The 24713-nt window shown below is 42.2% G+C and overlaps 1 protein-coding gene across 1 annotated transcript in view; it reads left to right on the top strand.

Annotated features, from left to right (window-relative positions):
* The window catches only part of TRPC7 (transient receptor potential cation channel subfamily C member 7), a 62565-nt gene extending 38261 nt beyond the window's left edge, over window positions 1-24304 (top strand). The window contains exons 4-12 of the mRNA XM_058815316.1: window positions 1360-1576; window positions 6272-6505; window positions 8268-8532; window positions 13987-14182; window positions 17151-17372; window positions 20195-20275; window positions 21918-21971; window positions 23184-23259; window positions 24162-24304. Of these exons, the coding sequence (XP_058671299.1) occupies window positions 1360-1576; window positions 6272-6505; window positions 8268-8532; window positions 13987-14182; window positions 17151-17372; window positions 20195-20275; window positions 21918-21971; window positions 23184-23259; window positions 24162-24304 (1488 nt within the window). The remainder of the gene's footprint in view (window positions 1-1359; window positions 1577-6271; window positions 6506-8267; window positions 8533-13986; window positions 14183-17150; window positions 17373-20194; window positions 20276-21917; window positions 21972-23183; window positions 23260-24161) is intronic.
* The last annotated feature ends 409 nt before the right edge of the window (window positions 24305-24713 follow it).

Genomic DNA, 24713 nt, shown 5'->3' with positions numbered 1-24713 from the left:
AATCTGCTATTGGAGATAAATATGAAAATAAGTAATTTCCTTTTTATGTTCTCTTTCCTATGAAGTTTTATTATCAAATCAGTGGATATTAAAAAAAATGGATTATATCTTGGCATCAAAGGGAAGGAATCAATGAGTAATAAACTGAAAAAAATGTTTTGAATTGGCTTTGAGGGGAATTTGGAAAGACCCCATCCAGGCCAGCTCTTCCATTGCTCCCTGTTGTGTCCAACACTACAGGCTTTGGCCCTAGTGCTCCTGAAAATGCTTCTACTCCTTCCATCATTCTGGAGTAATGTTTTCTTGGATCACAGAAAATTTAAAATTTAAAGAGTGATATTTAAATTCATTAACCAAGAAAGCTTGTCAAGAAGAGCAGAACAATTATCTGCAGGGAAGAGACGTACTGCTCTTGTTCTTGGCTTAGTGTCTTGAAATAAATCCTTGTATTCTGGGAGTAATTCTCCAGCTTTGGTACTAATTATGAGAGAAGACTATCATAGCAAAGCATTTGAAAAGCATTACTAAAGCATATTTAACCAGAAGGCTGTTTCTTACATATTGATAATGAACCGAGAATTCACTATTAATAAAAGATTCTAACATATAAGGATGAGAATTGTGTCCATCATTAGTCTTTATATTGACACACAAGTGCATTCATATAAGACAAATAAACATGTCTCTCATATAAATGTCCTGGCTCTTAATTTTCTACTCACCATATGGCCAGGGCAATTAGATATTACGTATGGGTTTAAAGAGGCATTGCCATGCATAGAAAATTACCCAATGCATAATGTCTAGTAATAGCAAATAACAACTTGAACAAATCTAAACTCGATTTAGCTAATGATCCAGAATCAATTACTGAATCCTTTTCACCCTGGGCAAAAGGTTTCAAATTTTATAGTGGAAAACATCTAGGACATCACATCAAATGTCACTGTTAGGTTGGATATGACATACGTACATGTGATCAGGGTCTAAGAAAAAATTTTTTATTCTATGTGTTCTTCAGCTTATATACTCTTTAAAAAGTGTGATCTTAAGTCATTAACTACATCACTTAATGACTTATTAATTGGTGCAAGCAATTAGTGTCAATATAATTGGCAAAAGTTGTACAGAAATTTCATAAGGCACATATACACATTTACTTCTGCACATAGTTTAGCTTACAAAAATTTTTAATGTATCTTTTCTAATTTGTTTCCATGCTGACAGCCTTGTCTTCTTTTTTGCTATGGATACACTCGAAAATCATCAATTGTTATTTCTCCTATTAACTCAGCTTTGCTTTCAGGCTAGCTGTGGGGGGTAAATAAAAACCTTCTGACTGTGCACGTTGCATTGCAGCTGGGACGTACCCTTCGAAGCCCTTTCATGAAGTTTGTGGCTCATGCAGTTTCCTTCACAATCTTCCTGGGACTGTTAGTGGTGAACGCCTCAGATCGGTTTGAAGGGGTCAAAAATCTCCCCAACGAGACCATCACGGATCATCCAAAGCAAATATTCAGAGTCAAAACAACCCAGTTCTCATGGACAGAATTGCTGATCATGAAGTGGGTATTGGGTAAGTGAAACCAAAGTGTCCACAAGTGCTCTGTGGAAATTCAATCTCATTAGGAATAGCATAACACACAATGACAAGACAAAGAAAAAAGAAAAATTTAAAAAACCCCAAAACAAAAACAAACAAAAACCCTCCAAAAACCCAACAAACCACAAGCTAAACAAACAAAAAACCCAAACCAAGAAAACTCCCCAAAATTGAAACAACTTACTATGAGTCTAGATGTTGATGTCAAGAGTTCTGGTTAAAAGAGGAGCAAAGAAGACTTTGATCTTGGCCATTACTTTTGAAAACATTGAATGGTGCTTAGCAAATTCTCATTTACCTGATTTTTCCACTTTCCATCATAAATGCCACAGATGTTGCCTATTTATCTCTGTTGGTTTAATCATTGCATCTTAAAGAAGATAATGTTATAATAGAAACTTGTGGCTTCACTCTGGGACAAAGTGAGCAGAAAGAAGTGTGGTGAGTCTGATTTATTACCCTGCCATGGGATCCTACTGTAATTCACTGAACCTCAGTGTCTTTGCCTGCAAAATGAGTATAATGTCATTTGCTTTTCTTGTAGTGCACTCCGAGGTCTAGTGATGAAACCTTCTAGGCAAGTAAGAGCTAGATTTTATGAAATTTGTAGTATGAAATTTTTACCAGTGAGAGGACAGTGCAGTGCTCAAATTTTACAAAAGAAATTATTCAGCAATTACAAAGTAAGGATTCATGTGGGTGAACCTTTTGAGTGTGAAAGTGTGCCACATCCGCAAGTCAAATTTCTAAGGAGTTTCAGACAAATTCAGATGTCTCACGTTTCCTACAGGCATCATTTACTCCTGGCAGGTCACTTAGTTTGAACCACTAGTCTAAACAAGTTCTGGAGAATTTACTGGGAAATTGAGCTTATCAACTCTGTAGAATCTTTGTCTACCTCTTCTGAATCTATTTTTGTTCACCACCATGATTTTGATTCTCTTCTTGCAGCAAATAATTCCACTGTTCCATGAGTACTGATGGCATTAAATTCCCCTGAAAAATAGGATATGGCTGCTCTATCTGATGACTTCCTGGCCAGTGTTTCTTTGTTCCCTGTCCCTGTGATAATCAGAATCCCATACAGGATATTAGGCTAGAAAATGCTGAATAGATGCCAGACTGGATAGAGTAAGACTGTAAGATATATTTTTAAAATTATATTAAAGCAGTTGGACAAGATTATTAGATTTTAAACTAGGTATTCTTCCCTTATAGGCAGTAGGTATCTGTCTGCTTGTTGAGTTCCTGAGAGATGAAGAAGAAAACATTTCATTTAAAGAGAAGGTTTTCACTTTTCTGGGAGTAGAAAGGTGATTCATTGTACAGACTCCTGAATATAATGAGATTTTCTAATGACTGCCTACATCTGCACTGACAATCTCCTCTGGCCATTTTACCTGCTTGCCTCCATAAAGCTTCAAGTAATGTTTCAGCAATACTGAGGTGAAAGTTTGGTGCACATGGCCTGCACTTGTTGAGCCCCATGTGTGACCCTGAACTTCAGGGATTGTAAAAGCACCAAGGGTGGCAGCTTTTGCTGCTAAAATCTTACAGATATTATAAATACATATATTCAAGTAGAAATATAATTAAAGTGGCCAACACAGACCTACCTAGTGTCCTTCTCTGATGGAGTGACTGTGTAAGTGCACAAGGACAAGCTGCAGATGTCATTTAACTGGACTTTTGTAAAGCCTTTGACATGGATCCCCACAACATCCTTCTCTCTAAATCAGAGACAGATGGATTTGATGGGTGGGCTGATAGATGTGTAAGAAAGCTGCTGAGGGTTGTGTGGGCAGTGGCTCAGAGTCCACTGATGGACATTGGTGACAAGCGGTGTCCCTCAGGGTCTGCATGGGGACAGTGTCATTTAATACCAGCATTAATGAAGAGAGTTCAAGTGCACCCTTAGTGAGCTGGCAGATGGTAAATGCTGAGGCTGGCACACCTGAGGGATGGGATGGATTGTCAAGTTTAAACAATCATGGGGATCTCATGAGGTTAAACAAAGCCAACATCCCCTTTGTACATGGTGCACAGCAATTTTGGCTCATGTACCCAGGGCTCATTGCTTGCCTTGGCTGCCTCTTCCCTGTGAGCTTCCCATCTCTTCCTCTTCAAATGAGGAAGGCTGGCATTTTCCTCATGAGCAGCATGGGCAGAAGTGTGCACTCAAAGCAGGGGGTTTATTTCTAAATCCCCACTGCAAAAGCAGCCAGGGTAGCAGTTAAACTCTGGGTAGATGCAATCTGAGCACTATTAATCTCTTAATCAAACAGCCTTTGGTGGACCCAGGAAGGCTCAAAGGCAGCTCTGCAACATCAGCTGCTCCTGATTTATGCACCAGGCCAGAGGATATAAAAATCTGACAAACTGCTCCTTTTTGTGCACAGGTGGTGCACAGCACTTCTTGCACACTCCCATTTTTCTTCCAGATGGGCTGTGCCTGTATCTTGACTCTCCTTCCCCTGCTGAAACCAGAATTGCCCATCAAGGTGACATTTCTGATTATCCCTGCTGTGGGAACAAGAGAAGCAGGAGCTGAGCCTAGGATGTGCTCACATCCCACATCTCTGAGCATCAAACTCAGGGAAACACCCCCTGCCAGAGCCATTGGGGGCCTCAGAAACACCACACTGCAATGTAATCCTGGCAGAGCTGCTTTGTCTAACTACTTCTTATTCCTTACACTTCATCTTACGTCCCATCCCCTAAATTTTAGCTGATTTTTCTCTTCTCAATACTTTTACTGGGGAGAAACTTTAAATTACTGTCTCATAATGTGTATACAATTACCCAGCAGTACTGACCAAGTAATTACTGTAACTTTTCTACTTGTCCTGACAGACATTTTTAAAAATGATTGCCACAAAGCTGGGGAAAAGAACAGTGGAAATTATAGGCCAATAGCATGTTACTTTCGCAGATGGATTCTTATTTTAGTCAGACTCCTCAGTTTTAGACACTTCTTCATTAATCTGTGGCTTAGGTATATTAAGTGAGCAAGATTAAACATAAATTTGGACGGGAATAATTTCTGGTCATCAGTGAACAAGTGCTTTGTTGGGCAATGCTACCATGCATGTGATATTTCTTTAAGTGCTTTGGTACCTTTTTAAAGCACACATGTAATGCACAGGGCTAATGGCTCCTATCCACCATTTCTGGAATGCTTTTTTTTTTCAAGGCAGAAATGTTCCTTTAATATTTCATCCTTGCTCCAGGAAAATTCCTGAGAAACCAATTCTTCCACCTCCTCCCTTAGGCTATTTATTATTAAATCTCGCTCTTGGTGAGTGTCAGTGTGGGATGAAGTTCCTGCTTTCACACAGCCAGGCACCAAGGAGGAGGAGAGCTGGGAGGCTCCTCTCCTGCCCTCTGCTCAGCATCCTGCAGCTCTCAGGCTCTCTCTCAGGGCAGACCCAAATCAGGGCACATCTCCAGGGAGTTCCCAGGGCTGTGGAGCTCACAGGCTCGCTGTGACCTTGCCTGATGGAGAGCTCAGCCTTCCTTTTTCTCTTTCAATCCTTGCCCATGCACAAGGACTGAGAGCAGCAGCTCTCCTCTCCTCCTCCTCAGGCTAAATTCCCAGAGACCTGTTTCCCTCTCTGTAACCCCAGTGCACCTCTGGGGACACCCCAGGAGCTTCAGAAGGAGCCAAGCAAAAGCATTTGCATGCCACACCACGAGAGCTTCCAGCAGAGAGGATGAGAGGAGTTCACAGAAAGGAGAAGATTGCAGGAGGTCACATGGAAATTGGCAGGCGCTGCTCCTCCTTGATTAAATGTGAATTTTGCTGCTGCTATGGAAACAGGACTGGGTAGAGAGCAGGAAATATTTATCAGTGGGTTAAATATTCCAACACTTTAGCTATTCAGGAGTGAGATTTCAGCCCTGGAGCCCTGCTGGGATTGAAAGTTGGGTAAATTGGTGAATCTGACCTGAGGTCTTTGACTGAATTCACTTGTCCACTCCAGCTCTTCCCAGTAGGACATGGATGTAAAATATTTGAATTCACTGGGTTTGGCATTTAGGTTTATTTCTAAGTCTGTTGTCAGAAATCATAAATTTGAGCTAAACTCAGTGTTTGCAAAGTGGTAATTCAGACTTTAATATATGGAAATTCATTATTTAATACAGAAAGCTTTATGAAATTGGAAGGAAAGAATTTCTGTCTTACCCTTTTTTAATCATACTAAACTTACTATTGAACAGTTCTGTTTGCATTCTCCAAATGGACACCCCCACTGTCTTAGGGAAGGAGGAACAGAGCAGCAGAGCAAGCAGTGCCATTTTCAGTGCCACGGTGTAGGAAGGTCATCCTGGGGACAAGAGAGGAAATCTACTTTTTTTCCAACTGCATCAGCAGTAGAATTTTCTACTGTCATCAGAGTTTCTGAACAGTGCTTTTTCTGTTGTCATCATCAGAAATCAGCTTTTTTATTGACTTATAGAGTGACATTTTGAGATTTCTGCTTCATAAGCACAAAAGGTTGTATTAATTTTTAAGAAAAGATGACATGAGCCATTCTCAATTCATACGTTTAATTAAAAAGTCTGCAGCTTTGATCTTAGAAGCCACTGCAAGCAGGAAACAAACAGATCTGTCTGAATAAACACCTCCTGTGCTTGCCAGTTACAGATGCTCTGATCCCTCCACAGGTATGATATGGTCGGAGTGCAAGGAGATCTGGGAAGAGGGTCCCCGTGAATATGTGGTGCATCTCTGGAACCTGCTGGACTTTGGGATGCTGTCCATCTTTGTGGCATCATTCACTGCCAGGTTCATGGCTTTTCTCAAAGCCTCTGAGGCACAACAGTACGTAGATCAGTACGTTCAGGATGATGACCTCAATAATGTCACCCTTCCCCCTGAAGTTGCTTACTTTACCTATGGTAAGATGCTTTTTGCTATCTAATATTTCCTGTTCTTTTAAGTTAATGTGTGGCAGTACTGAAAGCAGCTTTCTTTTTGTGATATTTATATAGTATATTTTCTGAATAAACCAAATTATTTTCCCTAGATCTATCCATTCCAGCCATCTTCCTAACCAGTCAGAAAGGATCCAAACCTCATTCAGCCTCTGCTCTTGTGCTACATTCAGGTCAATCACATGCTGAAAATGTATCTTGAGCAACAGGTAATCAGGAACTCTGAGTGAGCAGAACAGAATTTAAATTACAGATGAATTAATCTGCTTGGCTTTCCAAATGAGAGAGGAGGGAAATGTGTGAACAAACACAGAATCTGAGGCTGCAGTAACTCTGCATTTGTTACATCCAACACCTCGACAAAAATAAATAAGAATGGCAATAAAAATAGCTGCTGCTCATCAAAACCTACATTTTTGTAGGGCCTGTATCATCTATAAGCACTGACATTGGGAAATGCAAGCCGCAGCAGTGCCTTGAAAATGTTCTTTTGGATGGCTGAAATGGTTTTTCTTTGCTATACAGAAATGAACAGAGCTTCAGGTGTGGGGACTGGAGACATTGCACACCTCTGCCAGCTCTGGATGGCACCCATGGGGATTTTTGCTCACAGGAGTTGCAGGAGCTCCAGAGCCAGGCACTAAGGAACACCAGTGGCTCCCTAGGTGTTCTGGAGGTTGTTCTGGTGCTATGCTTGGGCTGGAGAGGAGAGCTGAGGCAGCATTTCCTCCACTTAGACCCAACCAGCCCCAGAGCCACGGGCCTGACCCAGAGCAGTTCAGAGCCACAGGATCAGCCTCCAGCATCCCTCCCTGCCCACACAAGCCAAGAGCCACAGAGATGAGGTTGTGGCTTTTCCCCCTCTGCCTTGCTGCTTACTCATTTAAAGTGAGTTCATGACACAAAGGTGCAAAGGGTCCAGAACAGAATATCCCAACAAGATGCTGTGAATTCCTCCATCTGATGCTTTTCCTTTGGTTCAGATTACTGCAAATGATGCCCTAGTTTAGTGCTGTGGCCCTGAAGATGTCACGTTTTAATGTGAGTTGCAATCTTTCCATCAAGAGCCTGAGTTGATGCAAGGACACTTATAAGCCATATTAATATAAATGTTTACATTTATTAGATTAGGTAAATGATGCATATCTGGTAAAGTAAAACGATTAGAGTAACTAGACTTCTGAAACTGGTTTTATTTTAGAGATAACATGAAAATGGTACACAATGTTTATATCTGCTTTATCTGAACAAATCCTAACTTTCTTATCTAATGGTGGAGATAGAAGATCTTGGTCTCCCTAATGCTTCCTTTCCAAATACTGACACAGTGCCCTGTATCCAAATCCACAGCTCTACTCCACTGTGTTGTGGTTTTGGTTCTCCATCTCAAGAGCTTCAAATGGACAAAGCACAGCACAGTTAATATTCAACTTGGAAACAGAAAATATCAAGTTTGTTTAAAGCCATGCTGGGTTTTTTTTTCACTGTGTGGCTTCAGTAAATCCCAGTGATTTGGTAATTTCCTACCTTTACCATGTGAAAAATACAACTATATTTGTACAGCACATTGTGGTCCAGTGTACAACTGCCCCAAAGTTGTTTGGTTTTTTTTTCTCTTTAACTCCCACCCAAATGCAAGACTGAGTCTGGAAAACGGTCATTTATCATAGCAGCTTCCAGCTAACCCTTTCTGTTACTAACACCCAGTGTACATGTATTGTTTTAGCCAGGAACAAGTGGCTCCCCTCGGATCCCCAGATCATTTCAGAAGGCCTGTATGCCATAGCTGTGGTACTCAGCTTCTCCCGCATTGCTTACATTCTTCCAGCCAACGAAAGCTTCGGGCCCCTGCAGATCTCTCTGGGCAGGACCGTGAAGGACATCTTCAAGTTCATGGTCATCTTCATCATGGTGTTCCTAGCCTTCATGATTGGGATGTTCAACCTTTACTCTTACTACCTTGGTGCAAAGTACAACCCCGCGTTTACAACGTGAGTACCCGTGGGAGGGAGGCTGCTCTGCAGGGCTGGCCCCTCTGGCCCTCTGCTCAGGGCTTTCCAGAGCAGGGGACAGTCCTGCTGAGAATGAGGGATGTGTCCCATGCATCCAGGGGAAAGCCTCCTCCCTTGCACTGCGATGTGGCACCAGCACAGCACTGGGACAGTCAGTTTTGTGTCACAAATCCACCTGGACTCGCCTTGGGGACACAGGGCAGGCTTTCCTTCCCACACACCTCTCTTGGCATGATGTTTTCCCCTTGCTGTGTGCTGACTTTCAGGAAACCACTCCAAAGCCACAGTGCCTGAGCCCACAGTGGTGACTGTGTGCACAGCAGACATTTGATGCTGCATTTGATGTGTCAGTCCTGGAACGTGTCACACAGTGAGCCTGGGGCTAAGCTCATCACTCCTCTTGGAGAAATTACCTTTCCAGTGTCATTTCTGTCCTGCAAGTTGCTGTTGCCTTACAGTTTTACCACACCACCCTCTTGTGCCACATGTAACCTGTAACACAATGTTTACTTTCCCCTGTTGAGCCAAATTTGCATTCTAGACCTCTACTGGAGCCTCAGAGTGCATTTTAATGGAAGGATTTGTGAGACCATTTACATCTATCTGTACTCAGTAGTTACGGAGAAGAGAACTGAGTGTGTGGGATGTGACTTGCTTCAGATTTGAAAAGAGGAAGATGCCCTTGAAGCACAAGATTTAATGAGCATCAAGGCTGCACCATCCCTGGCTGCCTGGTGGCACAGCAGCCCTCACTTGTGGCATCCCCCAGCCACATCCCTGGAGAGCAGCACTGACAAATTCCAGCCACTGGTGCAACTCAGCACAGTAGCTCTGTTATTAGCACTCATTATCTAAGTGCATCTTCCAGTAGTTACTGTCTTTTGATTGAAATAATGATCAAATATTCACCAAAATGATGACTGCTCACTGGAGTAAAGATTGCTTTAAATGCCCAAGGGATATTTGGGCTGGGAAGAGATCCTCCTTAACTTCAGCCTGCTGACTGCTTATCCTGGGGGGACTTCATGTTCTTACAAAGCAAATCTTCCATGAGCATAAATTTTCCTTTCAAGAATTTGGAAGAGCCTTTAAAAATACTTACTTTCTTCTGATTATTTAAACACACAGGAGGTGGCAAATGATGATCAGTGAAAATGAGCCCTTTCATCATGTGAAACAAAGAGAACAGAGTTACATTCATTCCAAAAATCCTCCTTAGACATTCCATGCAAAAAACCAGAAGCCCTGAGGTAGACAGTCTCAAACAATTTTAATAAGCTAATTGCAAGGTTGTTTTGGCAGATGGGCAGACACCAGTTGTAGCAGTGCTTCCTGCTCTATTTTGGGTGGCTGCTTGTTGGCCTTGCTGAAGGTGGTGGTCTCCTGCTGCCACTAACTTACTCGTGGAAAGGAGAAAGATTTCAGTATTAGAGCTTGGGTATTAGAGCTTTTATTACAGCTTTACAAGTATTACAATCTATTATCTTTGTTTCATTCCCTGAAAAATCCCTGGGGCAAAAAGGGGTCATGCTTACTCTGGTGTCCTCATAACCCTTCTGTGACTGCAGCAACATCACAGAAGGCATCTCCTGGGAGCATGTTTGTGAATCCTGATGAGGATAGGTGAAATTTTACAGAGAGTTACGCAGTCAGAATTGTGAATATTTAACTCTGATTCTCAGAGGCCACTTGGACAGTTGTGACAGGAAAAGACCCAGTGGATTTGTGCCCATAATTGACTGTGGGCAGTTCCAAACAGCACTGGCAGCTCCCTGGATTGCCTCAGTGGGAAGCCTTAGACAAACAGCTGCTCACTAAAATACCTCAAATCACACATTTAAGAAGAGCACACCTTCCCAGGGCAGTATGTAAGCAGAAAAAAGAATGTACACTGAGGGAATTGCTTGCTTAGTTCTAATGATAATAGCTAGTGAATATTTGGTTTAGCTTTCGCCCTCCCTTTCTACTGTACTTTGAAATTGTGTACTCAGTTTCTTCTCTGTTCATCTACAGAACAAGCACATAGTACCCCAGTGGCCTCTGATTTGAGTTAGTATACTAAGTTTCTGTCATTTCTTTCCTTTTGATGCAAAGGAGCAAAGGAAATAAGGATGCAGTTGTCTTTACTCCACACTAGTTAAATATAGAAATTATTTAACTAAATACACTTTGAACATTTTTTGGAAATTCTTCAATGCTGAAGAGCAGATCATTTCCCCAGCAGTTGCCACCACACCAGCTATGTTTATCTGTTTATCAGATGCTGTGTACAGCACACAGCTCTTGAAACAGCCTGTAATTAAGAACATGCTATGCAAACAAAATCGAAATGGAGTCAAGGCTGATTGTGTTCATCTTGCTTTCTGCATCAGAAATCAGGCTGAAGGCTACAAGGCAAGGTTTTCTGTCTCACTCTCCCCAAAGGGGAATGTGACTCACTGCTCAGTGCCAAAGCTACTTCCAGGCTTGGAGGCTTTTTTCTACTTGTTTTGTTTTGTCAAAATGTGATAGTTTTGTAGATTGCATTGACTGTCTTGCTTTTTTGGCAGAGTTAGTTCTCAAATTCATTTAAGGAGATAAATCTGAAAGGATGCCTTAAGGTTTCTTAAAGAGGAGGGCACAAGACTGATATGAAATGACAGGCTTGCCATGATCCTTTGTGATGAAAAGCACTCGCTGTACACAAAAGTGAGGAAAGTCTGCAAATAGATAACTGGCTATGGTTTGTTAGGAAGAATCACCTTCCTCAGTGCAAAATCCTTAAATTTTACTGAAATAAGTGTAATGAAACAAACAAACAAACGATCTCTGTGGTCTCCCCAGTGCAGTCAGTTCTCCCCCAGTAAAGAGGGTGACTGCTGCAGAGGCTCCTCCACAGGGAGCATCTGCCAATCTGTCACTGCCAGACCCCTCTGCTGCCAGGAGCTGCCAGGCTGGGCAGGACTCCTGACTTCCTAAATCCTTCATTTGTTTGCCTTTGAGAAGGATGAAACACCTGCTGACCTTGCAGGAAGGGGGTAAATTGCTTAGCTGGCAACAAGGGGACACCTTGGCATCTTGGAATCTTTGAGAACTTGGCTCCCAACCAACTCCTCTCATGTTTTAGTGAGATGTTCTTGAAAAAAAAACAAACAAACAAACAAAAACCCCAAAAAACAAACAAACAAACAAAAAACCCCAAACCAAAACAAAAAAAGCTCAACTGATGTTCTCTGCAACCTGTGCCAAATCTCTGGCAATAATCTAAAAGAGAGAAGGAAAGAGTCATTTGCGGCCTTTGTGATGGGTAGGGAGGGACTGGTACCAGGTCTCCTTAAATCATTTCCTCTGACAGAAAGGCCTGCATATGCCTGGGGCACTGCTAAACATCATTTTGGTGCTACAGCTTAGGTCAGCCTCTCCAGCAGCCTCCAGTCCCACCAGCACAGGCACTGGTCCCTTACCTGACCCTGGAAATCAGGTTTGTGGACATGACAAAGGAGCCTGGCACTCCCTTTACCTCTGGGGCTCGGGGTGGTCAAGGCTGCTCACAGCTCTCAATTTACTTTTCAAGGAGAATCTGGCACTGCTCGAGCACAGAGGTCAATGCTCAAGCTGCAGAAAAGGAGCAGAGCTGACACATTGTATTAAAATCTGCCAGCAGGGCGGAAAACTGAGGGAACCTTTCTAAATTAAAAAGGAAAGTTAATAGCAGGGTGCAGCTGGGCTCAGGGCTGGAGTTAGGGTTTTTATTAGTTTGGGAAATCACCTCGGCGGTGGGTTTCAATGCCAAAGATCATTGGTGTAATATGTGTTCTTAAACTGGAAAATACAACATCTATTGAGGGAGCAGTGGCCAGATTGCCACTGCACAGTGCAGGGAGCCTGACACATTGATGCCAGGTCAGCCCTGCTGCAGAGAGGGCAGGAGAACAGAGCAGGGTGTAACAGGAGAGGAAAAGCAGGGGGAAAAGTGATGGTCCCTAAATGTAATATGGTCACACATCCCCCAGGGGTATCTCTGCAGCCCTGCAGAGCAACAGGCTCAGGGAGTGGGATATCAGCAACTCTGGTTATCTGTGAAATTGTACAACACTTATTTGAAACACCACTCAAGGTTAGTCCCCACAAAACAATATACAGAGTAAATATTATACTCTTTACTGCAGTTTTACTACTACTTGTAAATGAGCTGTGGAGTACCACAAATGATGATGAGAATTAAAAACCAGTTTGCTGCAGCAGAAAGGAGCTGTCCAGAAATTCTGCACCAGCCTTTCAAAGGGTTGAAATTAATTTCTCTTGCTTTTATGAATGGTGTAATTGACACTGGAATTGATGTAATGTTTATTTTTCCTGTTGAATATGCCATGGTTTGTGTCTATAAGCTGTTTTTATAAACAGATTTAGCAGGATTAGTAAAACACTACCCTAGTAAGAAAAATTTCATCAAAATAATTTTTTATGGCATTGTTTCATTTGAAGGTGCTCCCTCCTGGCGGGCAGGAGAAGGGAGGCAATTAACTGTTAACAGGCTAAGGATTGTTCAGCAAAGGCAAAATGCCTTCTAAGTTAAATATTAGGCAAAATGCTTTCAAAATGTGCCAGCATCCCTTCTCCTCTTCCTCCTCCTTCTGTCCTTTTCAGCTGTGGCTGCTCCCCTCCCCTGTTACAGCCCCAACTCATTGGATCAGACTCTCCTTCTGACCTGTCAGTCCAGCTTCATTCTTTCCAGCCCCACTTCTCTTTGTCGTTGGCTTATTCCCCTTTTTCCTATCTTTCAGCCTTTTAATTTTCCTCTTGCTCCTTCCTACTTTCAAGCAAGGATAATAATCAAATCAAAATGCCTTTCTGCAACATCTTCTACCACTCCTTAAATCCAATTTCTTCCTACAAATGCTTGGGTGTCTGACATGTTTGGAGTCCCAAAGAAGGACAGGAAGAAAATCAGACTATGGTCTGGCTATATTTGCACTCTGTGTTCTTTATATTAATGCCACAATGCAGAACTTTTCAATCCTTTCTCCTGGGTGAAAGACATGCTTCTCTTCTGCCCTGGAAACTGCAGAGAAGGAGGTCAGACTTGGTTCTATCTTCTTGGGAGGAAAAAAGAGTGAATGAGTAGAAGCAAAAGCCCTACATAAAAAGTTTCAGACTGCAAGTTGCCCATGGATTTGTCATCCCTATTAGGGACACAAAATCCTAGTGTAATGCACCTGATAAGAACAGATGGAGCAAATCAGGGCACTCTGTAACTTTGTAGTATTAATCAGAAATCATATTTCTTTATCAAATCAGGAAATGTGATCTGGCACATCCCTAGGTGATGGATAATGGGTTGCAATAACTGTGCCAAGATATATTTATATTTGTGGATTGCTGCTTTTATTATTAGCATGTGGCCTGGCTAACCCAGTGTCAACTCTATTAAGAGATTGTTTGTTTTATTTTTAGGGTAGAAGAAAGTTTTAAAACCTTATTCTGGTCAATATTTGGCTTATCTGAAGTGATATCTGTGGTGCTGAAGTATGACCATAAATTCATTGAGAATATTGGATATGTACTCTATGGAGTATATAACGTGACTATGGTGGTTGTGCTGCTTAACATGTTAATAGCCATGATCAACAACTCCTATCAGGAAATTGAGGTAAGATAAATCAGATTAAAAACACAAACTTAATTATTACTGATAATGAAAATGCTAAGAACCCAAGGAGGCTGTAGTTTACTTTACATCCAAGGTTAGAATCCTGAAAACATCATATGTGGTATAACAGTTAAGGCTGAGTCTGTCCCCAGATTATGATTGAATTAATAATCAACAATGAATAATTTCTATAACTATTTCAGCTTCCTTGTTTTTAATGACCCTCTGTGAGTAAACCAAATTTCCTTAACATGTATTTAATGGAAGTGGCTTGTGATATTTTTTATTCCTTTTGTTGGTTATCATAATTTATCCATGTGTGTTGCCTTAGCTGCATTGTTTGCTTATGACAGAGTAATATTTCTTCTGACTTTTTGCCCTGTTCCCTACTGCTTAAACACTCCAGCCCATGTAGATATGAAGCTCATGTGCATTCATGAAAATGTTTAGAAATTACCAGGCATAAAACTTGATACAATTTTTTTGAAGAGTCTTTAGGGTCGGCAAAACATGACTTTGTGGACATTTACAAAATCCATCTTTTAAAGCATATAAACAGAGCCCTCAAGGAATATTAATAGGTTTCTGCAGAAAGGCGTTTGCAGGGTTTACCCAGCCCTGTTCAGTAGCGTGGCTATTAGCAGAGTGGATTTGCTAAATGCTTTGGACATAAACAACTCTCTGCTAATCTAAATAAAGGCATAAAAAAATACATTATTTGGATAATGTTAATGTTGAGTCACCTTTTACTTCTGATTTGTTAAATGTCAAACTTCTGCAGTTGCGTTTGTAGTAATTACTTGTCCTAATCTCCCCTCAAAACCTGACATTGAAAAAGGCCAGGGCTGAAAATATTTTCTCACTGTAATGTCTGATTCATCCATGAACTGTAGTACAAATATAACTCTATCCTGTGCATGCTGTAACTGAGTCTAAATGTCAGAGAGACCTTACACACGCTCTCTGCCCCAGAACCTTTCAGGATTGCAGAAACCAGAGTCATTTCTCCAAAGGTTTCTAATCACACAGGATCAAGCAATTCCCTGAATCCTATTCACCTGAAACAAGTTTTACTTCAGAAGGGGTCTCAGCCTCTTACTGCATTTTCCAGTTTATTGTAGTAGACAGAGATGCTCTTGAAGAAAAAAAGATCTCTGAAAATATGTGAATAAGTGGCCTATATTAACTTTCCAGTTTAAACTTTGTGAAAGCCATTTTCTTGGAAAAATGGTTTGTCATTCTTCTTGATTGCAAGGAAAGTTTCTAAATTTTGTTAAATATTACTTGTAACTATCAGCAAGCAAAACAAGTGTGACTGTTTGGCCCAGATCCTCCTAATTGAAGAAAAACTAGTTCTGATAGTAATTAATTTCAGTAGTCACTAGTGAGAGATTTCAAGAGCTCTCTGTGAATCTCTGTGAAGATTAAAGAGAGTTGTAGAATCTGAGTCATATAGGTTTGAAAAAAACCTATAACCATTCATCCAGGTGGCCAAGGCTACCACCAAACCATGTCCCCAGTTGTCACATCTGCACATCTTTCAGTATCCCCAGGGGTGGTGACTGACTGCAGAGGAAGTCCCTATTGCCAAAGTGTGTGTCTGACCAGAGCAAGTCAATGATGTCCTGGGATGGACATTGCTGAGGAATTAAATTCCATTATGGTCAGTGGGCAGATGGTTTGCTATTAGCTGGAGTGACAAGACCATATTTTCTTGCCTTCCATTTAACATCTCTCTTTGCTGCTTCTGGTTTTCCTCTGTTTATACCTCAAGTACTGGTGCTTCCTGACAAATTTGGATTTATAGAAAGAAAGAAAGAAATCCTTTTGCTAGCCATAGAACAGAACAACTCCCATCAGCAGTACTTCTCACTGCATAACAGAAAGGCATTAGAACTGTTCACTGGTGGTTTGTTCTGTAATTCACCTTAAAGGTTTTGTGAGGTGCAACCCCAAACCATGAGAACAGAGAAGGGCATGCTGCTGCTCTGGTGAAGCCACACTGCTGTAGCTGTGGCAAAATTCATCTCCACGGTGTCATGGCAGTTCCTGAGCAGGTTCCAGAGGTTCAGGGTAATCAGAGGATATGAATTTCACCAGAACACACAATTCCAGATGTACACAAGTACAGGGAGCTGGCAGATCCACACCTCTGCTCCTTCTGCCCTCCATGTAAAGCACAATGAACACAGTGGTACAGCAGCTGTATCTCATCCTTTCTTCTGCCTGATAAATGCTCCAGGTACATGGCCCTGATCATGCTCCTGTATAAATGCCAAGTGAATGATTTCCTCCTTAAAATATTTGCTAGCCTTGCCCTTGTTACTTGGAAGTGATCCTGGCCCACTTTGACAATTCATAAAGGACATTCACACACACTGAATGATGGAGTTTTTCTCCACCTTCATCAGTGGCAGGAGGTGAACAGTAGGAGAATTAAGGTATTTAGGGATATATGGTGGTGAATACAGACAGGATCCAAGAGGAAATCAGCTGATGATAGGGGAATGCTCATCCAGCAGTGTCTGAGCCTCCCTAAGGGGATTCCTGGCCAGAGCAGTGGTAACAGATGGCACAGAGCACTGCAGTTCATCACAGACAGTCTTTGCTGTTGTTGTGCTCATAAAAATTTTTTCTGCTTTCCATGTCTCTATGTTCTGACACATTCATTTGTCAGCATAGCAAAAAAACAGATTGTTACTGAGACAACCCTTTGATACACAAGGAAATAGTGTAATATTTGGAACACACATGTGTTCTGTTTATGCATCATTTTGTTTAAATCTTCCTTGTTTTGAAATTACCAGAAAGAAGCCTACAAATACACATTTTGTACAGGGGCCTTGTTCTGGGAGGCAGAATTTTGTTGTACTTAACTCCTACCTGTATGTTTGTCCTGGTCAGAGCTAAATTCCTTCCTATTTACTAATTTGGGTGTTGATTTGTTTTTCCTTCTCCCCTTCCCAAGGAGGACGCGGATGTGGAGTGGAAGTTTGCACGTGCCAAGCTCTGGCTATCCTACTTTGATGAAGGAAGGACTTTACCTGCTCCTTTTAATCTAGTGCCAAGCCCTAAATCATTTTATTATCTCATACTGAGAATAAAAATGTGCCTCATAAAACTCTGCAAATCTAAGGCCAAAAACTGTGAAAATGACCTTGAGATGGGGATGCTGAACTCCAAAAAACGGGTATGTTTTATTTCCACTTTTCAGCTTCTTTGTGGAAAGGATTCATGCCAGGGAGCTGCTGGAGAGGGCTGGATGGTGCTCAGGGACCACTGCACGTTGCTCTATCACATTGCAAGCAGGGTGTCCTCCCAAAGGCCTCGTTGCACCAGGAAAAGGACAATTTTTGTAAAAGCAGGCACTTTTTTAACTTTTGTAAAAGCAGGCACTCCAAGGCCAAATAAGCAAGGTCAGAGAGAGGGGCAGAAGCAGAGGAACGAAGAGGTTCACGACTTGTCTGCTCAGGGCCATTGTTCCAGGCTCTCCCAGCTGAGCTGTGTGACACTGCCCAGGGAGGGGACAACAGGGTGGCACTCTCCAGCTGAGATGTGTGCAGCCCACCCTCAGCTGTAACCTTGGAAGGAAGACTGAGGAGAAGGGAAGGGAAGTTGGAGGAGGCTTTGCAGAATTTGTCTTTGGGGCATGGAGGCTGCTTTAAGGTCTGCTTGGACCTCTTGGAGGAGCAAAAAACAGAGCCCCCCAGCTCACGGTGAACTATCCAGGTCGTGGTGAGCCATCCAGCTCATGGTGAACCATCCATGTCCTGGTGAACCATCCAGCTCATGGTGAACCATCCAGCTCATGGTGAACCATCCGTGTCCTGGTGAACCATCCAGCTCATGGTGAACCATCCAGCTCATGGTGAGCCCCCCAGCTCATGGTGAGCCATCCAGCCCATGGCGAACCATCCAGCTCATGGTGAGCCATCCAGCCCATGGTGAACCATCCAGCTCATGGTGAGCCCCCCAGCTCATGGTGAGCCATCCAGCCCATGGTGAACCATCCAGCCCATGGTGAACCATCCAGCTCATGGTGAGCCATCCAGCTCATGGTGAGCCATCCAGCCCATGGTGAACCATCCAGCTCATGGTGAACCATCCAGCTCATGGTGAGCCCCCCAGCTCACAGTGAACCATCCAGCCCATGGTGAACCATCCAGCTCATGGTGAGCCCCCCAGCTCACAGTGAACCATCCAGCTCATGGTGAACCATCCAGCTCATGGTGAGCCCCCCAGCTCATGGTGAGCCATCCAGCTCATGGTGAACCATCCGTGTCCTGGTGAGCCATCCAGCTCATGGTGAGCCATCCAGCTCATGGTGAGCCATCCAGCTCATGGTGAACCATTCGTGTCCTGGTGAACCATCCAGCTCATGGTGAGCCATCCAGCCCATGGTGAGCCATCCAGCCCATGGTGAACCATCCAGCTCATGGTGAGCCCCCCAGCTCATGGTGAGCCCCCAGCTCATGATGAGCCCCCCAGCTCATGGTGATCCCTCCAGCCCATGGTGAACCATCCAGCTCATGGTGAGCCCCCAGCTCACAGTGAACCATCCAGCTCATGGGGAACCATCCAGCTCATGGGGAACTATCCAGCTCCAGGCAGCTGGATAGTTATAGATATCCACAGCCTTCAAAGAGGATCATCCTCCCAGGAGTTTGAGAGAACTGCTCAGGTCTGGTGCTCACCCACTCTCTGCCAGCACCTAAATTGAAGGGAGAAGTCTGTCCATGGGGTTTACTCTGTATTATCAAAAAATTTAACTATCAGCATAGGGTGCTTTGCTGAGATAGACAAGCATGTCTACAAATTCATTTAACACTGCTATCGATTACTGGAAGAACCACTAGAACAGTGGAGTCTCCAAATGAAAGAAGTGTTTCTCCTTCAACTACCTCAAATAATGATTTTAAAATGCTTTTAAAATGTTATTTGAATCAGACTGCACTAAGCTTGCTTTGTTTGAAATTTAATTTCTGCTTCAAAGCCTAAAACAAAGTAATAAAATTTCCTCTAAGCCTCTGCTCCCCAAGCCTGATGAGGGAAAGTGTTTGGCTTGTCTTTTTTCATGGAACTCATGCAATATTCATATTTTCCATGGCTTTAGCATAAACAATTAAGAATATCAGTCATTTCTTGCTTGCCTATTGATTTTGTTCATGTATCATCTTCAAGAGTCTCTGTAAGCCCATGATACACCTGATGAGTAAGAAAGACATTTGTTAAAAATTACGCTATTATTTCAGACTTTCAATCATTATAAACATCCTAATTTGAAAGAAAAAAAAATTAGGATCTCTGGTTCAACCATGGAAGGAAAGCCCTTATCCAGGGCCTCCCCTCTACATACAATTGCATATAGGTGCAGAAGTTTATGATATTTATTCCTTGAATAAGTGATTTATTTGGTTAATATTGGATCAAAAACCTCAGAGGTGGATTAGAGTCAAAGAAATCTCCGACAAATTTTATGTGTAGTGTCCAGAAAAGTCTCCTTGGAAGCTTCTAGAGCTGTCATGCCTCTGATTAATATAAAATTGTCTGTTTAAAAAATGCATATTTTTCTTGACCCAAAAGAAAGAGCAAAGGGTACTGCTGTTTTAAAAGGACCCATGAAAATCAATTGTGTTTCAGAATTTGGCTTTGTACCACAATCCCGTTCTTTCCAAACGCAAGCAGTTATCTTGTGTTCTGAATGGATAAGCATCAGCCTCATTAAGATAAAAGTATTTTGTGCCTCTTTATACCTTGTTGTCTAAAACATGTGTGTGAATAGCATTTCTGTCTAGATAATTTAGAATCCAGATTTTTCCATTAATTTGTGTATTTTTTTGGTTTTTTCTATCTTCCAAAAATTTCCTTTTTTGGCTTGAATGTTCTAGCTTTTACTGTACTGTACATAGAACCATTTCCTACTGTTTTTCTAAAGCTCTTCTTAGTTTGGGGCTGTCTGGGAATGGGAAGCTATCATTGATTTAATCATGTCATGATGTTTTATAATTTCAGAAAGTTCGTTTTCACTCTAGCATTCAGAACACAGAGAGTTTTTCTGGGAAGAACGCTTACACCAAGCCCACGAGATACCAGGTAATCAGAGCATGAAAGCAGGAGCCAGGGGAGAGCTCTGCCCCTGCCCAGCTCCCACCTGCAGCAATCACCTTTGCCTTCTCCAGGCGATGCTGTCCTGGATGGGCACTGCCTCGGGGCTGGGCTGGGGTGTTATGGAAAGAAAAGCAGTCTGTACCCCATGGAAACACGCATGGTGTTAGCATTTGTCATGCTGATTAATGCCTCTGAGGGTGTTTAACTCAACACACATCACCCAACCTTTACTCCTCCCATCTTGCATTGACAGCATTTCATCCCTCACCTCTCCAGCTGCTGCATTAACATCTGCATGTGCTTCCCCTGGCTTGTCCTGCCCAGCTAACCCTGCAATGTGCTACGGTTCAGAACCCCCTGTGGCTGCAGAGGTGGCACAGGGTAACACAGCTGTCTGTCCAGCTCCAGTGTGGTGCCAGCAGATGTGTCATTTCTTGTGCAAACATGTCCCAGGGCAACACAATAAACAGAATGTGCCCTGCAGGATTTTTGGCTTCTTTTGTAGCACAAAAGTGGAATGGAATCCGATGGCAAGTGTTGTGTCTGAAGGGACTGACATTAAAGACAGATGAGGAAAATAATAGTTAAATTGGCTAAAATGTGCAAGGGCAATTCCAGAACTGGATTGTCTTGTCTTGGTACAGCTTTCAGCACAATGGGCTCCCCAGCTGTTCAGCAGACCAGTAAGAAATTTCTACTGGTTTTAAAAATTTTTCATGCTTTTCTACCAAAATAAGAGGGGTATCTAAAAATCTAAGTTAGAAATGGGATGCATTCACTCTGGCATCTGGCGTTAGTTGGCTTGATTCTATCAAAGTAAAGGGGATGAGAGATTGTGTCCTGCTCAAAGTGGCATTTCAGCACTTCTGACATGTCCCCATCCATTCAAGCCCACAGGTGATGTGTCAGCCTCTGCTGAACTGGTTCTCTTCCTGTAGCTATTATTTCTCAATGAGATCACCAAGTGTTTGTGGTAAATTAGACCTTTATTTCCAATATTTAAAAAGACAAAGGTGACCGTGAAAAATAGATAGAAAAAGCTAAGTACATGTTATTTTGTTTTAATAATGCCAGGTTTGTCTTCAAACTACCTTAGAACATTTTGGTTGCTGCAGAAAGAAATTGCCCAAATAATATAAGGAGAATGTAATAGTCTAAACATAAAGAAGAAGGAACAGTGTGATAATCAGGCTGTAAAGCTTTTCTACTACTGGGAAAACCTTTGAAGCACTTGTTTCTAGCTTACCAGTGTTTATCAAGGGATATATCTGCAGCCTTTGCAGTCTGTGTACTTAAGACTACATATGAACAGTGCTCTAGAGGGGTAACAAAAATATACAGAATTTAAACTTGCAATATTTTGAAAAGCATGAGGAACAAGTCAACACAGCTGCCATGATTTGAGAATAAATTAGTCTAGGAAAAACAGTATCTTTATCAAAGAGAATATGGGAACTGGTGTAAGGAGAGGTTATGTATCTTTTTTTCCAGGTAACAAGAACCTGTGTTCTGATTCCTTGTTTTAGTCTAAATCTCCTCTAACTTCTGCTCTGGAAAAAAAAGACTTATTTTTGGCTCCAGGATTTCCCTACTTTCCCCAAACATTACTTCATTTATGTTTTCTCAGGTGACAGCCCTACCTCCCTCTGGATTCTACTACCTTGGCCATCTCCAGCACACCGTAGGTGCACTGTACTCATCTCTGCTGCCTTAGTGACTCACCTGCTTAGCCAGATGCCTCTGGCATAAAGGACAGTCCTAGTCACCCCATATTCCATGGCTGCATGGCATAGACAAATGACTGGATCCTTCTTTAATCTCCACTAGCCTTTTTCACTGCTATAATCCTTATTTGGCTATGCAGGAAAAAGAGCAGGTGTACTGTTTTCTTAATTTCACACCCTTTGTAGCATTTTTCAGATGTTCCGAGCAGAGATTGCTCTGTGAAGAAGTGAGTCCATGCCGGGAGAGGCTTCTCCTTTAACGCTGGACATCTGGTCAATCAAAGACACTGAGCTCTCTTGTGTTTTCAGAGGATGTATGTAAATCTCTGTCTCTTAGAGAGCACTTCTTTTTATGTTTATATATTTTTATTCCTTTTTTCCTTTATAGGTTTTTATTATGAGATTTTTTTCCCCCACTTAGGTTTCTTTTCTACAGTGAAGATAAGGCTATGAGCTGTACCCCAGAGTGCAGCCCAAAACTGCCAAAGTTACTTTCCTTTTAGATAAATGGAACTTAGACATTCTTGGAACAATAGCACATTGCAAGCTCATATCCATAACTATCATCTATTCCCATACTTACTATTCCATACTAACAATCATCTTCCATTTTCTAAATTTACATGGCTTTATATTTTTCCCCATATATATCTCTTAAAATCCACCATTTCCATAAGAAACTTTTCTCCCTTAAGCCAAGTTCCCCACCTTTGTTCAGACTCTATTTTCTCTGTCCTCTAAATTTTTCTCTTAAAAACCCCATGACAAGGCTAACAGAGTCTTCCTGTGAACCTCAAGTCAGCTGCATTGTGAGTTTGCTAACATCATTAATTACCACTTATTTCTTCCTGTAAAGTACTATTAGACAGCAACATGCTAAAAGAAGGCTCTGGAACCCATTTCCTTAGCTTTTTATTGGATCATCTGTGTTTTCTTTCTGTCTGGGACATGCTGTAGATTCACATACATCCCACAAAGAACCCCAAAGTGCCGAGTGATTGAGTGGCTGTCAGTCAACTACTGTAGTGCAATCTTCACAATATAAAATGTAAAATAAATGGGGGGGGAAAAATAAAAAAAAATCTCTAGTGAAACCATATTAATTGCTCATAATAAGTCTGGCATGTGGACAGTCTCCCACTGAAGGAGTGTTTCTGTTCTCCTTCCAGAAGATAATGAAGCGTCTGATCAAGCGCTATGTGCTGAAGGCTCAGGTTGACCGGGAAAACGACGAGGTCAATGAAGGCAAGTGGAATTTTATCATTGACCCACCTAAGGAGCATGAGCTGTTATTGCTGCTGATCTGGCCAGGAGGAGGGTTGAGCTTAGTTAAGATGCTCTGTAGAGAGAGCTTGCTCATGCTCACACTCAGGTGAGCAGTGCTGACTCTGAGCCGCCCTTGTGCCCTTGGAATTCCAGGTCCTTGTTTGTCCTTAGCAGAACACACATCTCACAGGATCTTCACCCAGCCCTGGTCCTGGTTTGTCCTTAGCAGAACACACATCTCACAGGATCTTCACCCAGCCCTGGTCCTGGTTTGTCCTTAGCAGAACACACATCTCACAGGATCTTCACCCAGCCCTGGTCCTGGTTTGTCCTTAGCAGAACACAAATCTCACAGGATCTTCACCCAGCCCTGCTCACCCCTGTAGCTCTAGCTCTCCTTCCTTTACCACCACCAAGGTATTGCCAACACCCAACCTTACCCTGGTGTCCAGGTGAAGCATTTTCTGACTGCATTGCCCAAGCCTGCCCCAAGGACCGTGTTTTGAATGGGATCCAGATTCACACTGCTGTGGTGGCTTGTGGGATTTTTGTGCAGATGGAAAAGAACTCTAACACCTCTTAACTACACCTCTTACCTACCTCCTATGTAGGTGGAGATCAGTTTGTGGAGGGAGAACAAATTTGAGAAAGAAACATGAACTCTCCACAACTCTTCAACAGCTGTATTTGTTGGTACCCCTACTGCAAGTACAGGTTATTCCTTTCAACTACAGATATTGTGTGTATAATGCAGGAAGATCAAATGCAGCTCCACACACATTCCTGACCAAACACTGCAATTATTGCTCTCTTGGGTCTTGGAACCATAGGGATTACTGACTTGGTTGAGTATGGCTAACAAGAACATTTTCCTCTTTCAGGAGAACTTAAAGAAATCAAACAAGATATTTCCAGTCTCCGCTATGAACTCTTAGAGGAAAAGTCCCAAGCTACTGGTGAGCTGGCCAAACTAATACAGCAGCTGAGTGACAAGTTTGGGAAGACCTTAAATAAGGACATTTGATGGAGAATACAGAGAAAGACAACTTGTTTTCTAAACATTGTTCATTCTCAACCAGCATCTAAGGAGGGCAGAAAACATGTGAAAGATGAGTATTGCACACTCAGCTTTTGTTGACAAGCACTTTGCTTTTACTCCTGCACTTGGTGAGTGACCAGTTAAATCTTTTCTGATACAAAAGTGACTTGATGGTAAAAATCTATGCCCCCAACATCAGAAACAGATGCACCACAGAGAAGGCACCTCCAATTAAAGGCAAAAAAAAAAAAAACAGATCTTCATTCACCTGACTCCAGAGAAGACAATGTGACTGTGCTCATTAACACCAACAGAGTCTGTACTGACCAGGAATGGGTGAGCCTGAAGAAAAAATGTGCCAAGCAAATTCCCTGCAAAAAATTTTAAATTCCTA

The sequence above is a fragment of the Ammospiza caudacuta genome, chromosome 16, assembly GCF_027887145.1.
Source record: "Ammospiza caudacuta isolate bAmmCau1 chromosome 16, bAmmCau1.pri, whole genome shotgun sequence".
Taxonomy (NCBI): Eukaryota; Metazoa; Chordata; class Aves; order Passeriformes; family Passerellidae; genus Ammospiza; species Ammospiza caudacuta.
The sequence above is the reverse complement of the archived record's forward strand: the minus strand, read 5'-3'. Positions and strand labels throughout refer to the sequence as shown.